Consider the following 18809-nt stretch of genomic DNA (forward strand, 5'->3'; position numbering starts at 1 on the left):
TGCCCTGAGCCGTCGTACCTTACTTCTCACCACCATGAGTACTAAAGTTGCAGGCTTTGAGACGTTCACAGATATGTATTCAGCTGATCCTTCCTTTGGAAGGATATTTCAGGAGGTAACTGAGGGTCACCGTCATGATTTTGTTTTGCATAATGGGTATCTGTTTCGTGGATTACAGTTGTGCATTCCAGATTGTTCATTGAGGCAACAAATTATAAGTGAACTCCATAATAAGGGACACTTTGGCCGAGATAAGACCTTGGCCCTTATCTATTCTGACTTTTATTGGCCCAAGTTGACTAGTGATGTGGCCTATTATGTGGACCATTGTTATGTGTGCCAGCGGTCTAAGGGAGTTCTCACCAATGCGGGCTTGTACACTCCCTTACTTGTTCCTGAAGCTCCTTGGTTCGATGTCAGCATGTATTTTGTACTAGGCTTACCCCGCACCCAAAGGGCCTCGGATTCTATCTTTGTTGTGGTTGACAGGTTTTCCAAGATGGCTCATTTTATAGCTTGCAGAAAGACTATGGATGCTGACCGGATTGCCCATCTCTATTTCAAGGAGATTGTGCGTTTACATGGTGTTCCTTGATCCATCACTTTAGATCGTGATACTAAGTTCATCAGTCATTTCTGGAAGAGCCTGTGGGGGAAACTGGGAACACAGTTGAATTTCAGTAGCGCCTACCACCCCCAGACGGATGGCCAGACCGAGGTGGTGAACCAAAGTTTGGGAAACCTCTTGAGGTGTTTGGCAGGAACGAAGCCGAAGCAGTGGGATTTGGCATTGCCTCAGGCAGAATTTGCCTACAACAGATCAAAAAACAGAACCACAGGTTTAAGCCCATTTGAGATTGTCTATGGTCAGAACCCATCCGGGGTGCTAGACTTAGCCCCTATTCCACGTATAGGTCATTTCAGTCGTAAAGCAGATGAGATGGCAGAGTATCTTCGGGGTATCCATAAACAGGTGAAACAAACCATTCATGAGAGCAATACCAAGTACAAGACTCGAGTCGACAATCATCGTCGTCAGATACTTTTTGATGTTGGTGATTTTGTTTGGGCTGTATTAACTCGTGATCGTATTCCTGTTGGTGAGTATAATAAGCTTAAGGATCGGAAGATTAGACCTTGTGAGGTCGTGCAGAAGATCAATGATAATGCTTACAGGTTGCGCCTTCCCAGCCACTTGAAGACTTCTGATGTCTTTAATGTGAAACACCTGAGTCATTGTTTTGTGGATTCTGATGACACTACTCTGAACTCGAGGACGAGTTCTTTCCAACCCGGGGTGACTGATGCAGGGGGATCCGAGATAGATGATGCTGAGCTGTCAGATTGCACCTTGATGGCGCTGAGATACCATGAATTGGCAGATCAGCGCAAAGGCGGGAATTGATTGTGACACGTTCCTCATTGGGGTCGTTTTGAGTATGTTTCAGTCTTTTGGCCATAACTTTGGCTACAGGTATCAGAATCGCGCATAAGACCCCAATCCAGAAAGCTCTTTTCGACGCGCACGCTCTCCATATGAGCTACGCTCCATGTGGCCTTTTTTTTCAACCTCAAATTCTATCGTTTTCCCCTCCGAATCACTAGATTTATATTTTTTTTACTATTTATGGTAATATTTCGATTATCAATTAGGAAGTCAATTTAAATCTGATTTAGGCCGGATGTTTTGGATATTGCTTATTTTATTTCAAATTTTAATTTAGAGTGATTTTCGGGATTTTGCTATTTTTGGCAAAATTCGAATAAAGATGATTTTTGGCTATAACAGTCCGGCTTGTGGACTGATTTTGAGAGTTTTGAATTTATAATATTTTATTAAACCCTAGAGACTTTTTTATCTGTGGTTTTTTTGGGCGATTTTTCTCTTATGAATCATTTGTTGGAGCGCTTGTAGGATAATCACTATTCTGCCTGGCGTCAGCATGTGAGGCTGAGTGCTTTTGTCAACTGAACGTTGCAAGTTTGAGAAATTTTGCTGATTATAATATTAAGAAAAGAGTGCACTTTCTTCCTTCATCTGCCAGCTTCATTACACTTACATAGATTACAGAGCTGTCTGTCTCCCCCTCTCAACTATGGCTGCAGCTGGTTAAAAGCAATACATAGACTGAATAAAATATTACTGAAACCAAGGAATGTGTTGTCTTAGTCTTTGTTGTTCCCTTCCCAACACCCCTCAGATCCATTCACTCATGTCTCTTTCTCTTTCTTTAATGTTGTTGTGAAACTCCATAAACAAACAACTTTCATTTCATTTCATTCAAACCCTAATCCTTGCAGCAACTAAAAGGAAACTGTTCTTGTTGTTTATCTGTAACATGGCTTTGCTTCTTTGGCTTTACATTGCTCTCTTTTCCACTCTTTGTTTAGCTGACGACCCTTATGTCTTTTATGATTTTAAAGTCTCTTATATCACTACCTCCCCTCTTGGTGTTCCTCAACAGGTTAGTTTTCTCAAATTACACTCTCTTAGAGGGTCTAAGGTCCTTACTTTATAGGTCATTCATCTCTTCAAGTAGCTCTTTGAATATGCATTTACTATGAGAGTTTTAATGAACTTGGCTCATTATGGCAACTGTTATAGAATCTGAACTTGGTCTTGCTACATCAACCAATAGTTGGTTGAATCTTTGCTATTTGATTTACTTTTTCTTATGCTTGGTTCATCCATTGGCAGGTTATAGCAATCAATGGGGCATTTCCTGGTCCTGTTTTGAATGCCACGACCAATTACAACGTGGTTGTTAATGTTCACAATCAATTGAACGAAAATCTTTTGATGACTTGGTAGGATTTGAGTTTCCTTGAATTATTATTTGATGAAACTCTAGTTCTTGGACTTCTAATTTATGTTTTCTTAAAGGTCTGGAATTCAGTTGCGGAGAAATTCGTGGCAGGATGGTGTTCGTGGTACGAATTGTCCGATTCATCCGAAAATGAATTTTACTTACCAGTTTCAAGTTAAGGATAAAATCGGTAGCTTTTTCTACTTCCCCTCGCTCAATTTTCAAAGAGCATCGGGTGGCTTTGGTCCCATTGTTATTAACAACTGGAAAATTATAGCGATTCCTTTTCCTGAACCGAACGACGACATTGCCGTCTTGATCGGTGACTGGTATACCAACAACCACACGGTTAGTAAGCGATGAACAGTTGAGGCTTCAATTTTATGTGCATGGAGAACAACTCTTCTTTTTTCATTCTTTTTGCAGTTTAAGTCTAATAATTGACATACTCTTCTTTTAGGCATTGAGAACAGTTCTCGACTCCGGTGAAGAACTCGGTTTGCCGGATGGAGTTCTCATTAAAGGGAAAGGACCTTACCGGTATAACAAAACTCTTATCCCTGATGGTATTGAATATGAAACCATTAATTGATAGGGAAGCGGTGGCGGGTTAATGAACGTTGCTCTTGTTGAAGAATCAAACCTAGAAAGCTCTAGACTCGATTAAGAACAAAGGGGATGAATAGGGGAAGGTGGCAGCAGTAATTAGGATTCTTTAGGGTTTCTTCAAGGCAATAAGATTAGAACAAAATAAACAAAAGATAAAGAAATTGAAAACAAAATAAGATAAGATAATAAATAAATCAAAAGATCTCCCTTACGAAGGTGGATGGTAAAGATGATTGATGGTGCAGATGGATTTGTGGAAAAATAGATGGATAAGTGTCCTATCGAACCCTCCTAGTCGCAATGAAAAGGAAAACTCGATAAATGGCTCTAACTAACCCTCCTAGTCGCGATGAAAAGGCAATTGGAGTGTGAGATTAATCTCCCTCACAAGAAGAACTTGAAAGAACTCCAGGAGAAGAAGCTTTGAAGGCACAAGGCAATCAGCACTTGTAAACGAACTCTCGTGTATTATTAATCAAAGAAATCTGATTTACAAAGTTGAATGAAGCCTCCTTATATAGGGGCTGAATTCTAAAGGTCCTAAATAACTAAAGAATAAAATATTAATAAACTAAACATGTTTTAACTCTAATTCCTAATAAAATAATAATAACTAAAAATATTGTTTTAACCCAACCTTAATTCCTAATAAAATAATAATTCTGATCCTAAAAGATAATTAATCATCCTATATTAAATTATATTACAAATAATCAATATAAATATTGAAAATTCGTAATATTTACAAAATAACGTATTAATCCCGTATAGGATTTCCTGCATGCACCGTCTTCAGTAAAATGGTCATATCTTGAGTTCCCGATATCGGATTGATGCGATTCAAGAACCGTTGGAAAGATAAGAGATAGAAGGTTGTATCTCAAGAAGACATGTCGACCGGATAACAACTGGATACCATTCAAAAAGTTGTTTCAAATATAATGCTATTAGACCCTTACGGATGAATGCTTGAACTGCGATTTGAAGCTTGTCTTTAAGAAGTTTTGTCCGGCCTTGTGTGATAGGGCCAAGTGGTATAGTAAATTCATCATCCTTAGCTTTAGGGCGTGTGGTGCATGTATCATCTCCCCCTTCCTTAAAAGGATTCGTCCACGAATCTGAAATATCAAAAGGAGATAAGTCAGAAACATTAAAGGATGCAGTCATGTTATACTCACCGGGAAGATCAATGCGGTAGGCGTTGTCATTGATTCGGTCAAGGACTTGGAATGGGCCATTGCCTCGTGGGTATAGCTTGGATTTTCTTTGTGCCGGGAACCTTTCTTTTCTCATGTGAACCCATACCCAATCTCCTGGTTCAAAGGTGACATGTCGTCGGCCCTTGTTAACTCGGTTTGCGATTGCCTCGTAGGTTTTCTCCATCTTGAGTTTGGCTTTGGCGTGAATGTCTTTGATAAGGGCAGCCTTCTTTTCACATCTAAAAACTGACAACCTGATCTAAAGGTAAGGGAATAAGATCCAAAGTAGTTAATGGGTTAAAACCATAAACTATTTCGAATGGAGAATAACTGTTGTGGAGTGAATGGATCGATTATAAGCAAAACTCAACAAAAGGTAAACATTCTTCCCAAATTACGGGTATTCTTACCTACCACAGTTCTTAGCAAAGATCCTAGAATCCGATTTATTACTTCGGTTTATCCATCGATTTGAGGATGACAAGAAGTGAAATAGAGAAGTTTTGTGCCAATCTTACCCCACAATACCTTCCAAAAGTGGCTTATAAACTTAGTGTCACGATCGGACACAATGGTGCGAGGAATGCCATGAAGGTGGACTATTTCTCGAAAGAATAAATCAGCAATATGTGTGGCATCGTTCGTTTTATGGCAAGGAATGAAGTGTGCCATCTTTGAGAATATGTCCACAACCACAAAAATACTATCTCGTCCTTTCTTAGTGTGGTGTAAGCCAAGTATAAAATCCATCGATAAATCGATCCAAGGAGAAGAAGAAATTGGTAAAGGCGTGTACAAACCATTAGGATTTACCTTTGACTTTGCTTTTGCACGTGATGCATGATGCACAAATCTTTTCCACTGTTTTACGCATATGCGGCCAAAAGAAGTGTTCCATGACCATATCAAGTGTTTTGTGAATACCGAAGTGTCCCATAAGTCCTCCGGCATGTGACTCGTGAACCAAGAACTCTCGCAAAGAGCCTTGTGGTATACACAACGTGTTCATGCGAAAAAGAAAGCCATCTACAAGATAAAACTTGTTAAAAGCACCTTTTACACATTGTTTATAAATCTCAGAAAAATCTGGATCGTTAGGATAAAGTTCTTTGATTTGTACAAAACCCAGAACAGTAGCATGCATTCGAGTGATAAGTGTGTATCGCCGAGATAATGCATCAGCTACAATGTTATCTTTCCCTTGTTTGTATTTGATGATGTAAGGAAAAGATTCAATGAACTCAACCCATCGAGCATGTCGTTTGTTTAACTTACCTTGTCCATTTAACCATTTGAGTGATTCATGGTCCGTGTGAATGACAAACTCTTTAGGGAGAAGATAATGTTGCCACTATTTGAATGCTCGGACGAGTGCAAGAAGTTCCTTGTCATAGGTAGAGTAGTTCAATTGTGCACCTTTTAACTTTTCACTAAAGTAAGCGATAGGTTGGCTTTCTTGCATGAGGACGTCACCAATGCCTATGCCTGAAGTATCACATTCTAGCTCAAAGGTGTTAGAAAAATTGGGAAGATGAAGAATAGGGGCAGAACATAACTTATCTTTAAGAAGTTCAAAAGCTTTTTGTTGTAGTGGTCCCCATTTGAATTCAACTAACTTTTTGATGATCTTGGTTAATGATGCAACAATGGTTGAGAAATCTTTGACAAAGCGACGGTAGAAACTTGCCAAACCATGAAAAGATCTTACCTCGGTGATGGAAGTAGGCGTGGGCCATTGAATTGCCTTGACTTCTCTTTATCTACATAAATACCCTGTACAGTAACTATAAAGCCTAAAAAACATAAGCTTATCACTGCAAAACACACACTTATCCATGTTAGCATATAAAGTTCTCGAAGAACTTCGAGAACCATTCGAACATGAATGAAATGAGAATTAAGAGAAGATGAGTATATAAGAATGTCATCAAAGTAAACGACAACAAATTTACCTATAAACTCCTTAAGAACGTGATTCATTAATCTCATGAAGGTGTTTGGAGCGTTTGTGAGTCCAAAGGCATAACAAGCCATTCATACAAGCGAACTTTGTCTTGAATGCTGTTTCCATTGTCTCCTTCTTTCATTCGAATTTGATGGTAACCACTCTTCAAGTCAATTTTGGTGAAGATACTTGCACCATGTAGTTCATCCAACATATCATCTAGGCGTGGAATAGGATGTCTATACTTGATTGTTATCCGATTGATAGGTCGACAATCTACACACATTCGGAATGTGCCATCTTTTTTTGGAACTAGAATGACGGGAACTGCACAAGGACTAAGACTCTCACGGATGTGTCCTTTTTGTAATAATGAATCTATTTGTCGTTCCAATTCCTTCGTTTCCTCAAGATTGCATCGGTAAGCGGGGCAGTTTGGTATGGTTGATCCAGGGATAAAGTCGATTTGATGTTCGATTCCTCTTGTAGGTGGTAAACCATCTGGTGGGTTGCTTAAGACATCTTGAAACTCTTGTAATAGAGAAGAAAACACACTAGGCAAATATGTGATGTTAGTGATAGTTGATAAAATGGAGTCCTTGAAACGGACTAGAATGCACGACCTATTTTGAAAAAGGGTCTCTCTCATATCTTTGCACTCGCATAAATGTTTTGAGATATTCTTTATTTTCACATTGAGGTTCACTCACCCCGTGGGTCATTTGTTGGCTTTTATCGGGTGTGACCTCTTTGTCTTTTGTTTCAAATTCCCTGTTTCCTTGAGAATTCGTTGTTGATCTATGAGAATCTCTTTGGGGGTAGGGGGTTAAGTCGGAACGGTTTACCTTTTATTGGAATTGTGTAAGTGTTCTTTCGACCATAATATGTGACGTCGTTGTCGTATTGCCAAGGCCGTCCTAGGAGAATGTGGGATGCTTGCATCGGAATTACATCATACCATACGTCGTCACAATACTTTCCCATTTTGATATTAACGAGGCATTGTTTAACCACCTTCATCGCGTCACTCTCATTAAGCCATTGTAAGCAATAAGGTTTTGGATGTCGTTGGCAAGGAAGTTTGAGTGATTCAACAATGTTGGAGCTAATGACGTTAACACAACTACCATTGTCAATGATGATGGAGAATGGCTGTTCCTTGATTAGGCAGCGTGTGTGGAAGATGTTGGAACGTTGTATGTCAGACTCGTCGGATGCTTGGATGTTCAATGTATGATGAATCACCAAGATTGTGCCATTGTACTCATCGCTTCCATAGTCATCACTATCTTCTTTGGCTTCGACATGTACTAGAATGTCGGCGATGTCGTCTCGGAGTCAGAATTGTAAGATCCATACCTAGTATGGTTAAGGTCCTCGTGTTGGATAATTGCGGGATATGGCCTCTTCCTAAGCATTTAAAACACTTGATGTCTCTTGCTCGGGTGTCGTCTTTAGGGGGTGTCCTCTCTTCTTCAGTTATGTTAGCCTATTGAGTAAGGACTGCATCTCCTTGTAGTAATCTTCAACTGAACTTCTACCTTGTCGAAGTCGTGTAGTCGTTGTTTAACTTCCGTGTATAATGTGTCGGTAGAAATCGGTTCCTCATGGCATGTTTAAGTTCGGTCCAAGAAGATTGGTTGAATTTGGTAGCTGTCGATCTTTTTCCTTGTTTGCATCCACCAAGTGTGAGCATATCCTTCGAATTCCAAGGTGAGGGGAACTTGTTCAGCTTGGGGGCAGTCATGGTATACGAACAAGAGATCAACTTTTCCTTCCCATCGATGTACTTGTCTGGATCGTAGTCTCCTTTAAAAGAGGGATCGTGAACTTTGGTTTTGCAAAGAGTTTGGGTGTTTGAAAACGTGGTTGTGCTCGCCTGGGGGCCAAAAGTTCAGCATTGTTTGGCCTTGGATTCTGGTTTGGTAGATCCAGTTGTAGTTATTGTCGTTCTCTCAAGGCATTATTAAGTTGATCAAATTGAGTTGTGAGTCGTTCAAGTGCGGCTAAGATGCCGTAAGTGTCTCATTGTTATTGTCGCCCATCTGCAATTATAACACAAAAGAAGATTTTAAAGTAGAATAAAAATAAAAGAAAATAAATTTAACAAAGCAAGAAACCTCACAAGTCACTCCAAGAAAGTAACACAATGAGAGGCAAGTAAGCCGATCTTGTACTATTTAAAACTCACTTTACCAAGTAGTCTTTCACAGTTCGTATCGGAGTTTGATTACTAGCAAAGGCGATAAGAAAAACCTAAAAGCTCTAAGAGGCCAAACAAAGGTTAGACTCCAAGAGACAAGAATGCAAAGAAGGAAGAAGTATGCAACTCTTTAGTCTACTAACACAAGGAATATAATGTGTTAGATAATGCAAAAGAACAATAACAGGGAAAAACAAAAGAACCTAAAGCACTAAGAGTTAAAGAAAAAAAGGGACCAAACCAGAAAACCTAGAAAACGTTGGATTAACTTGAGCAACGTTTTTGAGGGGGTTACCGGTGTCCAAAAATTCTGGAAAAATTCTTTAATATCTTTAAATGCGTCAAGAAACCACCTGTAAATTCAGAACCAAATACCTTCAGTAGTATCCAGTAGACTCTGTTGAACGGTGAGTCCTCAAACAATCTGTTTTTCTTGATCGCTTTGTTGAAGTTGTTCTTGATCCCAAAAAATCTGATTTTTTGTGTGAATGATCTTAATATGAAGTTGCAATCTGGAAATTTTCACCACAAATTACTTCTGTATAATTTTCAAGAAATTCAACAATTCTAGATTGAATCTGCCGATAAAACTGAATGATGTATTTGAAGGATCTAATGAACTCTGATCGAAGTGAATTTTGGAATGGAGATTAACTTAAGACGATATGATATCTGGAAAATAGCCCTAAATACCTTGTTTGCATTTTTTTTTGAAATTTGGCTTTTTGTTTGTTGGTTTTTTTTTGTTTTTTTGTTTTTTTTTGAAAAAATAGCAAACTAACAAGAAGGATTTGAATCTAAATTAAAATTAAATAAAAACGAAACGATGAATCTTCTCTGTACTAGCTCCGTTGGGGTACCTTGACGGTGTGTGTGCAAGAACAAATAAGATTGCTTGCTTCTTTCAAGAATCGGCCAAGCTCTGATACCCATTGATAGGGAAGCGTGGCGGTTAATGAACGTTGCTCTTGTTGAAGAATCAAAACCTAGAAAGCTCTAGACTCGATTAAGAACAAAGTGATGAATATGGGAAGGTGGCAGTAGTAATTAGTTCTTTAGGTTTCTTCAAGGCAATAAGATTAGAATAAATAAACAAAAGATAAAGAAAAGAAAATAAATAGATAAATAGAATCAAAAGATCTCCCTTACGAAGGTGGATGGTAAAGAGATTGATGGTGAATGGATTTGTGGAAAATAGATGATAAGTGTCCTATCGAACCCTCCTAGTCGCAATGAAAAGGCAAACTCATAAATGGCTCTAACCAACCCTCCTAGTCGCGATGAAAAGGCAAATTGGAGTGTGAAGATTAATCTCCCTCACAAGAACTTGAAAGAACTCCAGGAGAAGAAGCTTCGAAGTCTTTAGGGTTTCTTCAAGGCAATAAGATTAGAATAAAATAAACAAAAGATAAAGAAATTGAAAATAAAATAAGATAAGATAAAAAGAAATCAAAGATCTCCCTTACGAAGGTGGATGGTAAAGATGATTGATGGTGCAGATGGATTTGTGGAAAAATAGATGGATAAGTGTCCTATCGAACCTCCTAGTCGCAATGAAAAGGCAAACTCGATAAATGGCTCTAACCAACCCTCCTAGTCGCGATGAAAAGGCAAATTGGAGTGTGAAGATTAATCTCCCTCACAAGAACTTGAAAGAACTCCAGGAGAAGAAGCTTCGAAGGCACAAGGCAATTAGCACTTGCAAAAACGAACTCTCGTTGTATTATTAATCAAAGAAATCTGATTTACAAAGTTGAATGAAGCCTCCTTTATATAGGGGCTGAATTCTAAAGGTCCTAAATAACTAAAGAATAAAATATTAATAAACTAAACATGTTTTAACTCTAATTCCTAATAAAATAATAATAACTAAAAATATTGTTTTAACCCAACCTTAATTTCTAATAAAATAATAATTCTGATCCTAAAAGATAATTAATCATCCTATATTAAATTATATTACAAATAATCAATATAAATATTGAAAATTCGTAATATTTACAAAATAACGTATTAATCCCGTATAGGATTTCCTGCATGCACCGTCTTCAGTAAAATGGTCATATCTTGAGTTCCCGATATCGGATTGATACGATTCAAGAACCGTTGGAAAGATAAGAGATAGACGGTTGTATCTCCAGAAGACATGTCGACCGGATAACAACTGGATCCTCTTCAAAAAGTTGTTGCAAATATGCTGCTATTAGACCCTTACGGATGAATGCTTGAACTGCGATTTGAAGCTTGTCTTTAAGAAGTTTTGTCCGGCCTCGTGTGATAGGGCCAAGTGGTATAGTAAATTCATCATCCTTAGCTTTAGGGCGTGTGGTGCATGTATCATTAATGTTCATCAAGGTATTCTTTTCAAACAAGTTATTGATAATGTTTCATGAAACATCAGCTGAAAGGGGGTTTTAGTTCATAATCTGCAATGGCATTGTGTATTGCAGGCAAGACGTATCGTTTTCGAGTGCATAATGTTGGGATATCAACTAGTTTGAACTTTAGGATAGAGGGCCATAATCTTCTCTTAGTGGAAACCGAAGGACGTTATACATCGCAACAAAATTTCACTAGCTTCGATATTCATGTGGGACAATCGTATTCGTTTTTAGTTACCATGGATCAAAACGCAACTAAAGATTACTACATTGTGGCAAGTGCTCGGTTCGTGAATGAATCGGTGTGGCAAAGAGTAACCGGTGTGGGCGTCTTGCATTATTCCAATTCGAAAGGACCGGTAACCGGTCCGCTGCCTTGTTCCTCTGAGTGATGTTTACAACCAATGGTCAGCAATGAACCAGCCCAGAGCCATCAGGTTTATGCTCACACTCCCTTGGCATGTCTTCAGATTCATGCTTTGTTATCACATATTGAACTCTCTATTCTGTAATGATTAGGCAAAATACAACAGCAAGTGGAGCTCGGCCGAACCCCCAAGGGTCTTTTTCATTATGGTTCAATTAATGTGACCGAAACATACGTAATACGGAGCTTGCCACCTTTTAGGATTAACGGTAAGCGTCTTGCTACACTGAATGGTATCTCTTTCGTCAACCCTGATACACAGATCAGACTAGCCGACCTGCACCATGTAAAGGGTGCTTATAAGTTGGATTTCCCCAGTAAGCCTCATGATACAACTCCCAAGATGGACCGATCCATAATCAACGCTACATACCGGGGATTCGTAGAGGTTATATTTCAGAATAATGACACCAAAATACAGAGTTTTCACATGGATGGCTATGCATTTTATGTGGTTGGGTAAGAAAGTTATATACTAGTATATATATATGTGTAGTAAAGTGCCAAGTGCTGATCTCTTTTGGGTGTTTGATGCAGAATGGATTTTGGTTTGTGGACGGAAAGCAGCAGAAGCAGTTATAATAAATGGGACGCGATCTCTCGAAGCACGACCGAGGTCGGTTTTTTGAAAAAAAAATGAGGGATAGTTTCGCATTACTTTTGAAAAGTGCTTACTTTATCTCTTGTGCCTTTTGGTTTTGTGTAGGTGTACCCTGGTGGGTGGACAGCAGTCCTTATCTCTCTTGATAATGTGGGAGTATGGAACCTTAGAGTGGAGAACTTGGATAGGTGGTACCTAGGCCGAGAGACCTATATGAGAATTGTCAATCCTGAGGAAAATGGCAAGACAGAGCTGCCTCCTCCTGATAATGTTTTGTATTGTGGTGCTCTGAAGAGCTTGCAAAAGTATGTTATGTATCCAAAACCGATACTTTATCAAAATTTATCTGCTTCGCTTCCTACTACTAATGGTCGACGCTCGTGTTTTGCAGAGAATGACTCAGTTCTTCAGCAATGGCATTGCACTGTGGTAACTCCAACCTGCTTCTAACTTTGGTCATCGCAATTTTGGCATCTATTTTCACTTTTAGGTGATTATCCAAAGCTTATTGAAGGGGTTTGCTCTTCTTTTTTCTCAGTTTTTGTGTTAAAAAGGTTTGATGGTTAGATTGGCTGTGCAAATCAAGTCCAGCACACATTATTCATTCTTTTGGTGTTAAAGTCTGTTACTCTGATTTGGGTGTAAGTGTCGAAATCATATCCTCGTATTTGAGTGTCGGACACGAATACTTCATGAAAAGTCCGAGTAACATAGGTTAAAGTTTGTAATGTTTGTAACATTATTGTAATTTTTTCACTTGTGGATCCATCATTCTTATGTACTTTCAAGTTACATATTCTGCTAACACATTCATTGGACTTCATGTTACAATGCAATTGCATCTTCAAGTTTCAACACCTCATAGATTCATAATACCCAACCCAACAAGTTTTACTTGTGGGTAAACTACGATGGTGGTCCCTTTTTTCAGCCTATTTTACTTTGATCATCAATTTTGAAAAAAAGTTACATTCTGATCATTTTTCTTTTCGTTCTATATTATTTTGGTAACTGAACCTTTAACTTTTGTTGGTTTGATGATATGACACGTTAGCAAAATTTTTAAAATTTAATTTCATTCTAGAATTCAGATAAAATACTAATTTAACCCCTGAACTTCAAATAAAATATTTTTTTTGCTTGACCGATGCAAGTGAACTGGACGATCTGGAAGACGTTGACGTTGATTTTTTTCTATGAATGAATATACTAGCATATGTAATATCAATATATCATATTACAGGTTTATTTTTCTTTTCATTTACTGCGTCGGGTCATTGTATTTGTATTTGTGCTAAATTCCAGCTTCTTTTTCTAAACGCAGATGCTTAGATTCAGCAACAATGAGCTTATATTTGACAGAACTAAGTATATAAACTCAATTAAAATCAATTGTTTTAGGTTTGAATGAGTTGGATTATGTTTGTTTCAAAATAAGATATTTTTAGGTTCACTAATCATGTTTTTTTAAATCGTATTATCTAAAATTTATTTCATTTAAGAATTATGTTCGGACTAAAATCGATAATCTAAACCCAATTTTGAAAATGTTAAAAAAAACCACAAGTTTAAATATCATTTAATATTTATGATTCGAGTCAAGTATTTGAGTTATTTTAGTTGATGAGTCGTATTTTATCACTCAAACTTAATTTAAAATATTTTCGAGTCAAGTCGAGCTTATAAAATTTGAATTGAGTCTAGTTGAGTTGTTTTTCTACACAAATTTAATTATAATTATTTATAATATTAAGATATGGATTGGTTCCAAATTTTCGACTTTCTCTATTATATATATATTTCTTCGTATTCTTTTCATATTATAATGTTATTTAATATATCAAATACAATCTAAAATTATAAAATATATTTATAATATTATATTTCAAAGAAGGTATTTTAAGGGGAAGTATAAACTAGTCAAGGAATTGATGAGAAAAAAGAATTTGCAAACAATTGTAGTCAAAAGATCAAATTGAGTAAAATGCAAAGTTAAGGAATTAATTAAAAAAAGAGAGTACAGTTTTAGTAAAAAAATAGGAATTAAAGTTACATATGTATTCTATAGTGGCATGGGAGCATGTGGTTCAAATTTGGTAAAAAAACAGACTAAAATAAATTATGAATTGAAGAAATGAGGAAATCATACAAAATTGAGGGACTAAATTGAAAAATATATATTTTTTTATTAAAAAAGTGAAATTGAAAGTACATATGTATTCTACGATGGTTTAGGAGCATGTGGTTCAAATTTGGTAAAACAAATAGACTTAAAATGAAGGAGGAATCGAAAGAATAAGGAAACTAGTGACTAAATCACAAAACAGTCAAAATATTCAACCAAATTTTGATTTTTCGAGTTAGTCGAAAATTTTAAAATGTCAACTCGACTCGAACTCGAAAATGACTTGATGATTCGAGCTGAATCGAATAACTTGAGTCGATTAACTCAAAATAAAAAAACTTGATTTTTCAAGTTGAGTTTTGCTCACTCTGGAGTGTTGTAAGTTGGTTCATTAACCTAGGTGGATTGGCTTTTAAATATTTTGGTAAAATCTGCATGTTAGAATAACAGAATCAGATCAAGAAAATTCACACTTCACAGTGTTCACCATGGCAGTTTCACAAGCTGTTTCCGCCATTGTTATGCTGCTGCTCTTGGTTGCACTTCTTCCCACATGCCTTTCTCAGGAGGTCCCTATCACCCCAGGCCAAGGACAAACCGTGTCCGACTGCAACCCTCGCCTGGTGGCTCTCATGCCATGTGCACCATTCGTGCAGGGCAATGCTCAAAAACCGGCACAATCCTGCTGTGACAATCTCAACCAGCTCTACGGACTGCAACCTGCTTGTCTTTGCCTCCTTCTCAATGACACCACCTTGACTGCCTTTCCTATAAACAGGACACTTGCAGTCCACCTACCTCTTCTTTGCAAGCTCCGAGTAAACACCTCAGCTTGCTCAGGTACCATTCACCTCTTCTGAATTAATAACTCTCTTGAATTCATGCTGGTTTTTTCGATAATCGATTTCTTTTCGTCAAGGGTTGTCTTCTCCTCCTGGTTCATCTGGTTCTCAAGTTTCTCTAGGGACAAATAACTCTTCATCTGTTGCTTCTTCCCCCATGGTGAACCCAAATGTTCCAGTGGCACCAAGACCAAACATCATGGGTTTGGGGCTCGGCCGGAGCGATGTTGGAAGATTGAAGACTCGTGATCTCTTAGCAATGGTGACTGTTGCTGTAATTCTGCTTTCAAGGCTGGTGCTTGATGCTGGGTTTATGGCTTAGGTCTATTAATGAATTGTTTTCTTTCAATATTAGTATCTCTACGTAGAATGTATGTATTGGAACACTGTTTACCTGTTTTGGGAATGATATATATGCAGTAGCTTTCTTTACAATTGTTATCGTAAATTTTTGAAGTGAGCATAGTATACATATGTTAATAACACACTTTTGAATGGTGGACACAAATAAAATTTCAATATGAGCATCATTAGTAAAATAAGTAATTAATAGAAGAAAATTTAAATTTCAGAGTTAGCACATGCCTATCCTCATCAAACTATGGCTTATTCACTTGTTAATGTTTACCCGATTGATCAAGATGCTCATATTTATTCCCTGATATTTTCTTAAGTCATGAGTATTAGACTTGCAAGAAGCACTCATCTTGCTTCATGCGAGTCCTTCCTTCCTTTCCTCTCTAAGTTAAGATTAAAATTAGATTTAAAATTTATAAAAAAAAATTACTTCATCCAGAGTGCACGATAACTTTTACTTGAAATTATGTCTTTTTTTTTCGTCGTTTATATTAAAAAAATCTACACACTTTTCAAAAGTCATTATGTAATCATGTCGACTTTCACCGAATACTCTAACAGACACTCTAATTTAGAAAAAAAAAAACTTTTACTACACTATATGGGCAATTGTTTTACCTCATTATTCAAGTAACTTAATCATTGTTGGGTGTATAAATGGACAAGAAAATTGATCAAGCACTTATCAATCAATTTTGTTTTGTACAAATGGACAAGAAAATTGGGCGGCAAGGATGGACCATGCAATTTTTGAAAAGTCCAATCAATGGGTGAATTGGAAGTTGCTAAATGTGATATGCTACAAAACTCATGGACTAGAAATATGCATATTGGACTGTCAAATTCATTTTGGAAGGAAGATTTTCTCTTTGTTTCCATGATGGGTCGCCTTCATCATTCGTTTTTATTATTAGTAACAACAAATTGTCGCAATCGGTTTTTGCCCGGACACTAATTTTTAATTGACGGAAAAAATAAAATGAATAAATAAATGATTTTGATTAAAAAAACATTTTGGAAGTAGCCATTGACTTTTTGTGTTAGGCAAGTCAAATACCTAAAAACAATATTTTAAAATAGTTTAAAAAAACATAATTTAAAAGATAAACTGATCTGCGTATAACCAAAAATTTTTAGTAAAAAAGGATTCGTGGTCGATTACGTTTAGGGAATGATTAGAACCTCTATAACGCCCAAAATTGGTGCTCATTAATTATAAATTATCTTTATTATTGGAATTTTAAGAATTCAAAAATATATTTAATTTCTAATTTTGTTATTTCAAATTTATTACTATAATTTTAAGAAAATACATTAATATTTATAATATATATATATATATATATATATATATATATATATATATATAAATAAGATATTTATTTACTTAGGAAAATCAGAAAAGGACTTCTAGTTGCTTTAAGACAACTCCTTTCTTAATATTAAAAATATTAATAAATATTAATAAAACATTTCTTTAAAAATAATTAAAAATAAAAAAAATTAATATATATATAATTTATAAAAGTAAGATATTCATTTATTTATTAAAAATATGATTAAAATAATTTATATAAAATTAAAGTAAATATATTTTTTATAAGCGTGATATTTATTATTTTTAAAATACCTGAATAGGACATCTAGTTGTTTTAAGATTGTCATTTCTTAATATTTAAAAATAAATAAATATTATTAATTTATAAATTTAAACAAATAATATATATTAATATAATTAAAATAAAATAATAATTAAAATATTGAATTAAATATATAAAATTTAAAAATATAACTAAAAAGTGATTAAAATAAATAAAATTAAAACTATAGTACTAAAATATAAAAAGTAATAAAACTTGTAATTAAAAATAAATGAAAGTATTAAAATTAGTGACTAAATTATAACATTTTAAAATTAAATACCCTAATTCCTAATTATTTATTTAAAATTATAGTGGCTAAACATGATATTTTACCAATTTATTAATTTAGTGACTAAAATAAACTTATATCAAATTAGAATATCAAATTAAAATAAATTAAAACATGCTTTCGGGATTAAAATATTAATTATTAAAAATAATGGCTAACTTGGTTATTTAACCTAATATATATATATATATATATATATATATATATATATATATATATATATATTAGATATGCTTTAAGATCAAATTGAATGTTTTCAAAATTACAGTGGCTGCGGGAATAATTTAGCCAAGGGTAAAATTATACAAAGGTCTCTCCCTTAAACGACGTCGTTCAAGGGAGGGTTTTTATACCCTAAACTAAACCGGCCTTAAGGCCATTTTTCATTTCTTCTTTCCCCCTCTCTCTCTCTCAAACCGAGAGAAGGAATTCTCTCTGCCTTCTCTTTATGATTCCCTCACCGGAGGGAATCCGGTCGCCGGTCGGTAGCCACACGCCGCCGCCAACCCCACCGCCGGCCACCGTCGCCGGTGGCTGGAAAATACAAAAGCTTTCCAAATGATAGATCCGAGCGATCTATACCCAAATCCGACCATAGTTTATCCTAAAAAGCTAGGGATTTTTGTAGATCTAGAGAAATACCTTCGGTATTTTGACTTTAACGGTGGCACGTATGGGAGCGTGGGAACTCCGGTGGCGTCGCAGCTTCCTCGGTAAGGTTTCTTTTAATTTTTGTTTCGATATTTTGGTGGTTTGGTTGTTGTGTTCCTCTTTTGTTGCTCTCTGTTTTTTTCTCGCAGGTTCGGTTGATGCCTTTATAGCCATCACCGACGCTTGTCTCGGACCGGATAATAGAGCATCACTCGGTGAGTCACTAAACCTAAAGTGGTGACTCATCCTAAAACCATAACGTGGACGGTCTCATTTGATTCCTGTTGAAACGGATGGTCATGGAATGGCATCTGGCTGAGACGTGAAGCGACGACGACTGTCATAGTCCCTAGGGTATCATAACCCTAGGGTTTCTTCTGGTTCGTCTGTGGACCGTTGGATCTCATCAGATCCAACGGTGGCTGGTGGATGGCGGCTGAGATTGAGATACAAACCTTAAATGGGTTTAGGGTACTATTTAGGCCAGTCTGGGTGTAAAACGGGCCTCCGGGTATTGGGCTTTTGTAACTGGGCCTGTCTATTTGAGCCTGTAATAGTATTAATAATATTAATAATAATAATAAGTAATATAATTAAAAATAATAATAAAGTAATAAATAAATATAATAATGATAATAAAAATAAAAACCAAATGGAAAAAAACTAGTGTCTTCAGCTGCCCCTCTTTGCTCATTCTTGTGTTAACGAGAATATGGCAAAGACGAAAAGA

General features: G+C 36.2%; 3 protein-coding genes across 3 annotated transcripts; all 3 read left to right on the forward strand.

Annotated features, from left to right (window-relative positions):
* Positions 1-2339: 2339 nt before the first annotated feature.
* On the forward strand, positions 2340-3399 carry LOC120117135 (monocopper oxidase-like protein SKS1). Its single transcript, XM_039137456.1, has 4 exons — positions 2340-2465; positions 2699-2808; positions 2885-3155; positions 3268-3399. The coding sequence occupies exons 1-4, from the start codon at positions 2340-2342 to the stop codon at positions 3397-3399; spliced, it is 639 nt and encodes a 212-aa protein (XP_038993387.1).
* Positions 3400-11194: 7795 nt separating this feature from the next.
* LOC120117136 (monocopper oxidase-like protein SKS1) lies at positions 11195-12666 on the forward strand. Its single transcript, XM_039137457.1, has 5 exons — positions 11195-11510; positions 11664-12030; positions 12109-12187; positions 12278-12477; positions 12564-12666. Exons 1-5 carry the CDS (start codon positions 11195-11197, stop codon positions 12568-12570), a joined length of 969 nt encoding a protein of 322 aa, XP_038993388.1. The 3' UTR covers positions 12571-12666.
* Positions 12667-14741: 2075 nt separating this feature from the next.
* Positions 14742-15461, forward strand: LOC120117137 (non-specific lipid transfer protein GPI-anchored 19-like). Its single transcript, XM_039137458.1, has 2 exons — positions 14742-15137; positions 15217-15461. Exons 1-2 carry the CDS (start codon positions 14786-14788, stop codon positions 15459-15461), a joined length of 597 nt encoding a protein of 198 aa, XP_038993389.1. The 5' UTR covers positions 14742-14785.
* The last annotated feature ends 3348 nt before the right edge of the window (positions 15462-18809 follow it).

This window comes from Hibiscus syriacus, unplaced genomic scaffold (genome assembly GCF_006381635.1).
Source record: "Hibiscus syriacus cultivar Baekdansim isolate YM2019G1 unplaced genomic scaffold, ASM638163v2 tig00110319_pilon, whole genome shotgun sequence".
Lineage (NCBI taxonomy): Eukaryota > Viridiplantae > Streptophyta > Magnoliopsida > Malvales > Malvaceae > Hibiscus > Hibiscus syriacus.

Bases quoted from the DNA above. Each gene is read 5' to 3' on its own strand.
- LOC120117136 (XM_039137457.1), top strand. From the start codon at position 11,195: ATGGCATTGTGTATTGCAGGCAAGACGTATCGTTTTCGAGTGCATAAT. The intron at 12,031-12,108 runs GTAAGAAAGTTA...TGTTTGATGCAG, and splicing joins TATGCATTTTATGTGGTTGG to AATGGATTTTGGTTTGTGGA. The intron at 12,188-12,277 runs GTCGGTTTTTTG...GGTTTTGTGTAG, and splicing joins TCTCTCGAAGCACGACCGAG to GTGTACCCTGGTGGGTGGAC.
- LOC120117135 (XM_039137456.1), top strand. From the start codon at position 2,340: ATGGCTTTGCTTCTTTGGCTTTACATTGCTCTCTTTTCCACTCTTTGT. The intron at 2,466-2,698 runs GTTAGTTTTCTC...ATCCATTGGCAG, and splicing joins CTCTTGGTGTTCCTCAACAG to GTTATAGCAATCAATGGGGC. The intron at 3,156-3,267 runs GTTAGTAAGCGA...CTCTTCTTTTAG, and splicing joins GGTATACCAACAACCACACG to GCATTGAGAACAGTTCTCGA.
- LOC120117137 (XM_039137458.1), top strand. From the start codon at position 14,786: ATGGCAGTTTCACAAGCTGTTTCCGCCATTGTTATGCTGCTGCTCTTG. The intron at 15,138-15,216 runs GTACCATTCACC...CTTTTCGTCAAG, and splicing joins AAACACCTCAGCTTGCTCAG to GGTTGTCTTCTCCTCCTGGT.